We start from the raw sequence: 7,858 nt of genomic DNA, 5'->3' as shown, positions 1-7,858 counted from the left end.
CAGTACAAAATAAGCTTTGATCTCTGCATTGGCCAACAGACGCTGTTTTGGATCAAACCCCATAGTGGTTTAAAAACCAACATGATATTATTGACATTAGAGGTCAGAGACCGAATGATAAATAACTTACCATCAAATTTAAGGCACTCAGTTTGCAATTTTTCAATATTATATTTATTGTTTTTTTTGTTCATTTTGAAACAACAAGTAAAAAAAACAATAATAATAATTTAAAACAATAAAATAAAATTAAGGCACTCCACTTTCTGCAAAGAAATACCAGAAATAAGTCATTTTTTTAAAGCCTAACCTACATCTCGCGAGAGTTTGGCAGCTTGAAAGTTACCGTCCAAAAAAAAGGGTCAACGGCTGTGGGCGGAGCTTAGTGGGTTAAATTAACCGTACGCATCGTGTCACAGTTCAGTCAGTCACATGCTGTGGATGGGACGCATCCCTTATTTTATATCTATTTTTTCTAGTTCTACTTTTTATTCTTTGTAGGTCCTACCAGGTGTTGATGATGTGGGGAGCCACTCTGATTATTTTCTCCTTTGTCGTGGTCCAGGTGACATCACATGAAATTGTAAGTTATCCACTTTTTGGCTGTTAAATGACAATAATACATTTTTTTTTTTTTTTTAATTAAATTAAAAATAGTTTTTAATTTTATTTTTTACTTGTGTATATTCTTTTTACTTATTTATCTATTTTTTTGTATATAATATGTTTTTCCTGTATCTACACTGGCTTATTTTATATTAATATTAGGTTTGTTAAGTTTCTTTGTATACTGAGAATGTTATTATTGGGGACGTTTGTAAATGTTTGTTCTGTTGTTTCAAAATGAACAAAAAAAAGCAATAAATATAATATTGAAAGAAAAGAAAAATTAAAAACAACATATTTATGGTATTTCTTTGCAGAAAGTGGAGTGCCATAAATTTTCTGGTAAGTTATTTATTATTCGGTCTCTGACCTCTAATGTCAATAATATCATGTTGTTTTTTAAGCCACTCTGGGGTTTGATCCAAAACAGTGTTTGTTGGCCAATGCAGAGATCAAAGCTTATTTTGTACTGTTTGATTTATTTTATTTTTATTTCAGCTTTGTGTTTTGCATGAAAATGTAACATTTAGCCCAGACCATGAAGCAAGATGACATAAATCCACCAGATTAAGAGATAAAGACTAATAAATATAAAGAGAGTTGATATGAAAAGAAATGAAATTACCAGTTTTTATATTTTATATGCAGGCCAGGGGGTAAACAACAAGTTTATTTAAAATGTGTGACTTTAATTTAATAAAATCCACGTAGGTGTTCCACCTCCAGACTCTTGTGAATGTGTTTTTTACATTGAGCATGACAGAACTGTAACAGAAAGTGCAATACACTTCGACAGCTGAGTTATCAGACAACATCTGGTGAGATCTTAGAGAATAATAATAATAATAAACACAATATAAAGTGTGTAACTGTTTCTTGCTCCAGGTCTCCCTAATGAGTACAGTGATCCCATTCCGTCTATGCTGGCGGACCTGAGAGTGGAGCTGGTGACCGTGGGAGGAAAGGATAAGATGAACATTAGCTGGGCAATCAACATTGATAGTAAGAAACAACACTTTTGACTTTTTCCCTACATACAAACTTATAAAACCATTTGATGTTGTTGACTTTAAGACAGTTTTACCAATACAGTTTACCTAACACTTGGGACGGTTCTCTGACATGGCATCTTCGGAATTGTTTATTAGATATATCTTTTAGATACGAGAAAGCTTACTGATTATGATTGATTATCTGTTAAAACAATGAAAGTTGTTACATAGTGTTTATTAAATAACAGGAAATTTCCCAGAAATCATTTTATTTACTTGACAAACAGGACTTTAGTCTGCTTGAGGTGACACTGCACTTTAGGCAGAAGGTGAAAACATTTATATTGAAATATTTGAGCTGGTACACATTCAAAATATAAAATACAGGAACCGTAATAGTACTTTTGAGGCATAATTTTTTATTTAAAACCATTGTGTAAAATGTAAAATGTCTGTAGGGGCTTTAGTGCCGAGGTGAAAATCTCCAAAATAAATTATTAAAATATAGAAAATCATTAGAAATGTCCACCATAATTAGAGATATAAGATACATGAAGCACTGAATATATTTGTCATCGTTTTGTGTTGTTAATTGATTTCCAACAATAAATATATACATACATTTGCATAAAGCAGCATATTTGCCCACTCCCATGTTGATAAGAGTATGAAATACTTGACAAATCTCCCTTTAAGGTACATTAATCGATTGACAGCCCTATTAGTTATACAAACTTTTATCTTCAGTTAGGCAGGATGCCTGACATTTTTCTGTCTCTTTGCAGGTAGTAATACATTTCTGACAGGCACTCGGATTTCTATTCAGGGGGAATCAACGTATCACTGTAGATACAACCCCGTTTTGGCTGAGGCAAACCACAATGGATCAGAGCAGGTATCATGGATGTAATCTTGACTAATACATTTCTGTGTGTTTAATCAGCGACTGTCTGCACAACATGAGTTTGAAATGATAGACCTGCCAGAGGGACTGTGGGGTTGAAAAGATTAAATTCAATGCAATGACTGTCTTCTTTTCAAATCTAGATATGGTTTCATCATTTAGTGAAAGCGACCTCTGGCTTCAACAGAATCTTAGCTGCCAACCTCCCATTCGCTTTGAACAACCATAACATATACAAGACTGTCAGACTTCAGATACCTCAACAAACAACGCGTAAGCTTATTTTTGTTTATTCTCCACTTTTTTTTCATACTCTATTAAAATTTTAATTTGAGTATTGTTTGTTATCCACACATTACAAGTCTCTTTTACAAGATATGTAGAGATATAAATGTTTTTTTGTAATCTTAGTTATGGCTGGTATGTTGTTTCCATACAGGCAGCATGATGTGAAAAGTATTAAATATTAAACCTCTGTTTTCTTCAGGTGTTACACCAAAGCCTACTACAGTTCCTATAGGGAAGCAGACGACCACGTCTTCAGGTATGGCTCTACAATTACTTAAAGCATTGTCAGTACGATCTCAATATAATTACATCAAGTGAAATGAGGTAATGTTTTTTTGTGTCTATGTGTTTGTTTGAGCAGGCAGGCCAAAAGAAGCAGTCCCTTATAAATTCAACTACACCAGCATAGCCATGGCCATTTTCGGAGGAATGGCCGGTTTGATGATCCTGAGTTCCTGCTACATAATCTGTAAATACAACACTTTTTAAACGTACATTTAGTTGAAAGAGGATCTATAGGCAGCAAAACTGCAGACGATGAATGGCAAAAGATGCACAGGCTCACTCGCCAGTCTTTTACGCATGCTTTGGATATGTCCTCAGTTGCTACTGGATCGAAATATTTGAAAAAGTGCTTCGCAAAGCATTTTCGGTTGCGGGCCATCGGCTTTGGAACAGCCTTTCCCTCAGTGTGAGATCGGCAGATTCCACTGCAGCTTTTAAAACAACCAGTCAGAGCTGATCTGGAGTCTGCCGTCTCTGAGCAGCTGTCAATCAAACGGCCAAACTAGGTAGCGCTGATCAAATATGAATCAATATTATGTTACGTTAATGCCTATTTCTCGCCTCAAATGTTTTCAGAAATATCTTGTAGTGTGTTTATATGAGAAAGTTTGCGTCCCGGCAGCCATGTTGAGAACAGTTGAGGAAATACCAAGCACCGCTCGCCAGCCGGAGCACAGCCAATAGGAACGCTCTCTATCTCTCTGAAATGACCTGTGATTGGTCAAAGTCTCCCATTACGGGCTATATTTTTAAAAGCCTGAAAACAGAGCCATGAGGAGATGCAGAAGTCTAGTTTACTCTCAGAACACTTGAATTACAATATACTGAAAGGTTATTAAGGACCTTTTGCCCAATGATGCCAAATATATACGGCCTACTGAAGCTTTAAAGGAAAAATCTGTACTTAATGACAAAGTATATTATTTTTATTTAACATTTGAGGGGAAAGTCCACTGCAGATACTGGATAATTTACATTTTAGTCACTAAGTTTTTCCATTATTGCATCACCTCCTGTTTCCTCTGTATAATACTATCTTATGCTGCTTGATATATGTGCTTCATTTTTGTATGTCATATGGGGGAAGGGGGGATTTATATGGGTTTCTGATTTTTTTCTTTATTTTTTTATTCTGTAACTCTTTTAATCTGGAAAGGACTTTGTGTTTTATAAATTAATTTATATTATTATTATTATTATTATTATTATTATTATTATTATTATTATTATTATTATTATTAATAACAACAGCGACCTTTCTTTTACATTTCAAAGGAGCTTAGCTTTAGTGGCTAAAAGTCTTGTTATCTGGTAAAGGAATCATGCTCCTTTGCTAGATGTGGAGGTTGGATGGAAGAAGTACTGAAATGTATCAAGCTCTGGCTCACCACAAACTAATTCAGAAATCCCCTCTATAGGTTACATCAAGGAATCATGCTCCTTTGCTAGATGTGGAGGTTGGATGGAAGAAGTACTGAAATGTATCAAGCTCTGGCTCACCACAAACTAATTCAGAAATCCCCTCTATAGGTTACATATAAAATGTTTGACGTTGCTGAAGATAACTAACCTCTGTTTTTCGAATGTTTTCTTACTCTCCAGATAAAAGCTATGGAGCCAACATTGCCACCTCATTGGGTTTCAAAAGGTTGCCCACGTCTTCCACGGCTCCCGTCTCCGTCCTCATGGTGTACCCTGCTGAGGATTCAGCCTTCCAGCGGGCCGTGGTGGCCCTGGCCGAGTTCCTGCAGTGGCACGGTGGATGCAACGTGGCAGTCGACATGTGGCAGCAGAGGAAGATCGCGGAGCTTGGGCCAATGCGCTGGCTGGCAGAGAAGGCCAAGACTGCCCACAGGGTCCTCATCGTCTGCCCACAGGTAGAAATTGTAAACTGTATATGATTTTTGTCTTGCTGTCTGACTAGGAGTGATTCAAACTATCTTCTCTTCTCTCAGCCCTCTACGCAGCCCAGCAGCCACTCTCCTCTCAAACACACCTCCCCAGAACCGTCCATCCCAGCTGCAGCTCATGACCTTTACCCCCTGATTCTCAACATGGTGGCGAGCCACGCAAAGAGCGCCAGCGACTTGGCCAAGTTCTGGGTGGTGCAACTGGGCGAGCAGCAGGACAAGAAGGCCAGTAACCTGGCGCCGGAACTGAGGGCCTGCAAGACGTTTTGTTTGATGAAAGACTTGAACAAGTTGTGCAGGAGTCTTTATACCACTAGTCAGGATGACAAGAAGGTATCCGATCTGATCTTCAGACCAGTGTTGGCCTTCAGCGACAAGTGTACAGTGAAGTTAAGGGAAGCGGTAGAAAAGCAGGGAGGACATCAGCCTAGTATTTTCAGAGAGACTGAACCATTGAAATCTGTGGTCGTCACTGTTTGAACCTTTGTGATGAAATTGTTTCGATTGATGGACAAAGACGATGGGTCAGAATAGTGGATTAGTGAATAGCCGAGTCTTTCATTACGCTTTCTAAAATGCATTTAGTTATTTTCTTTTATAGATTTTGGATACCAAAACACTGGCGTGGACACCGCAGGGTGGATACGTGTCTCTGGGGTTTGCAGCTACTGTAGCCTATTAATCTATTTTGTAATAACATCAAAGTTTCCCATTTATTGTTTTCAACCTCAAACATGCTCCGTAAGTGTTTCGTCTGCCATCATCATCATCATCATGTAGATATTGTAAACTGATGAACACAAAAGAATAGCACAAAGAAAGAAACATAGACAACTTCTCTTGTCTCTTTTTGTGTAATATATTTAAGAAATATATTTGTTTATTATACCCCGCATGTCCGTCCGTCCGTCCTTCCGTCCGTTCACGTGTCACACTTTCGTTTCCGCAGTAGAACTTGTAAACTACTTAACTTAGGAACTTCAAATTTGGTATAATGTTTGACAGTGTGGTCTAGTTGTGCCTTTTGGGGGTTAGAAGTCCAGGGTGCCTAAAATGTCTGAAATTTTTCCTAAAGGGCAAAACCTTTGGCCCTACTTTAGCAAGGGTCAAGCAGTGAGCTGGGGTGTGTGAGCCATACTCACTTTTGCCTTGTTATATCTATTTCATCTGCATCTCCTTTAAATATCAATTAAAGAGAAAGAGGCGGTTGCTAGGGTAGACTCCTGTATCCTGTGATCGTGGAGTTCATTCACATGTGTCCAGGAATGGATGAAAGAACTATCATACTTGGGATAGGCCAAGGAGCCCGGTAGACCAGGGGCTTCGTCAAAAGTGTCCCAATTAGTTTAGTTTTTTTTCGCTCGTCACCATGATCAGAGTTCAACTCTATACACACAGGAGTTTTACTGCTACAACTTTACTTGGTCTGGCAAAAGTAGCTTATGGTGGCTGTATTATTGTATATTGTACATAGCATTCTGCTCTATTTTTACTGTGTATTAGATACAAAAAGAAAGGACACTGTGTACATGTTCTTGTATTTATTTCTCATACTTTGTGTTTCCTTGTAAACGGCACTCAGAGCGGAAGGCAATGGGAGAATTTCATTATACAGGGAAACTTGTTTTAACTGCACACATAACAATAAACACTTTGACTTGACTTAATGTCCATACATGCAGCATTACAGATGTTATTCAAATGGCAATACATTTTGCCATTGAGTGTGCAAAGTGGCAATGTAAATCCTCAATTCAGTTTGAATTATGTTGGTTTCAAAATTAAAATGAAAGCTCAATCATTTGCATTTCATATTGTTGTGTTGTTTGGTGTCTTTATTAAATTACTAATGCATTTTGTCATCGGCAATTCAATGTGCCAGCAAAACAGCGGCCCCAGTCTATTGCATTTACATTTACTTGTGGCCACCACAGTGGATGGTTTTCAGCAGAAGTTACTCAGTCTTGCTTTACTTTTGAGTATCTGACTTGAGTAAATTATAACATATTTTTTTCTTTCAAAATATACCATGCTTAAGCTACAGTGCGTGGAGGAAATGAATTAGCTGACTAGAGTGCAAAGGAAGCCACAAAAACATACTGACATCCCAGTAAAACGGAAACGTAGCCCACAATGAAGCACAAGCTGAAAGAAAGGTGGCAAGAGCAAGAAGGCAAGAAGAGAGAACAGGAAGTTGGTGTTTTTATGTTTTTTATTTTTTCCCACTCACAATGTTGTTTGGTTACGATTGCCCAGAAGTCTTTTTAGATATTTAAATCAATAGCCTCCTCACAAACACTAACCATACACTTCCATGCAACACACTCACACAGACACACACACACACACACACACACACGCACACACACTTGACTTTTTTGATATATTTACTGTATTGTTATTGTTGTTATTAAATATATCTTTTCCTAATTGTTTGTTATCACTATTATGTAGTCATATTATTTCTTTATATTAATCGTGTCTCTGGGTTGAGGCTTCAGATAAGCCCAGTGTTTTTTTTTGCCTCTTCCTGCACTGTATATTATTCATTTATTTTGTTGTTATGTTGTATAGTCCTTAAATTGTGCAAAACAAATAAACAGTAAATAAACAGTAAACAGAGAGAAAGGGACTGGTATTGAATCAAAGAAATGAATTTGGGCTATGATCTAGCCTATGTGATCTCTTACAAAGGGTTATATATTTTTGAAGATAATGGAGTAGAAGCGCTGCTGGGTCTCCGTGGACATACAGGTGCTCTTTGGGTCCTTCAGGTGTATTGGGCTCATTCAGTCTTGTGAAGGGCTCATTGCATGGGTGGAGAAAAGTACAAAATGCAAGTCTCCCTCAAAAATAATCCAAGGCACACTGTA

At 37.4% G+C, this 7,858-nt stretch overlaps 1 protein-coding gene across 2 annotated transcripts; it reads left to right on the top strand.

Annotated features, from left to right (window-relative positions):
- Positions 1-408: 408 nt before the first annotated feature.
- LOC119490666 lies at positions 409-6,797 on the top strand. 2 transcript variants are annotated; one of them, XM_037774184.1, is made up of 9 exons: positions 409-583; positions 924-948; positions 1,492-1,608; positions 2,384-2,493; positions 2,646-2,775; positions 2,990-3,046; positions 3,170-3,259; positions 4,678-4,952; positions 5,031-6,797. In XM_037774184.1, exons 1-9 carry the CDS (start codon positions 518-520, stop codon positions 5,463-5,465), a joined length of 1,305 nt encoding a protein of 434 aa, XP_037630112.1. In that variant the 5' UTR covers positions 409-517; the 3' UTR covers positions 5,466-6,797. The 2 variants fall into 2 exon arrangements, with proteins under 2 accessions (XP_037630112.1, XP_037630111.1); XM_037774183.1 differs by having other exon boundaries at positions 3,164-3,259.
- Positions 6,798-7,858: the final 1,061 nt, after the last annotated feature.

The sequence above is a fragment of the Sebastes umbrosus genome, chromosome 6 (assembly GCF_015220745.1).
Source record: "Sebastes umbrosus isolate fSebUmb1 chromosome 6, fSebUmb1.pri, whole genome shotgun sequence".
NCBI lineage: Eukaryota > Metazoa > Chordata > Actinopteri > Perciformes > Sebastidae > Sebastes > Sebastes umbrosus.
Note: the sequence above shows the minus strand (reverse complement) of the source record. Positions and strands in the feature narration are given on the sequence as shown.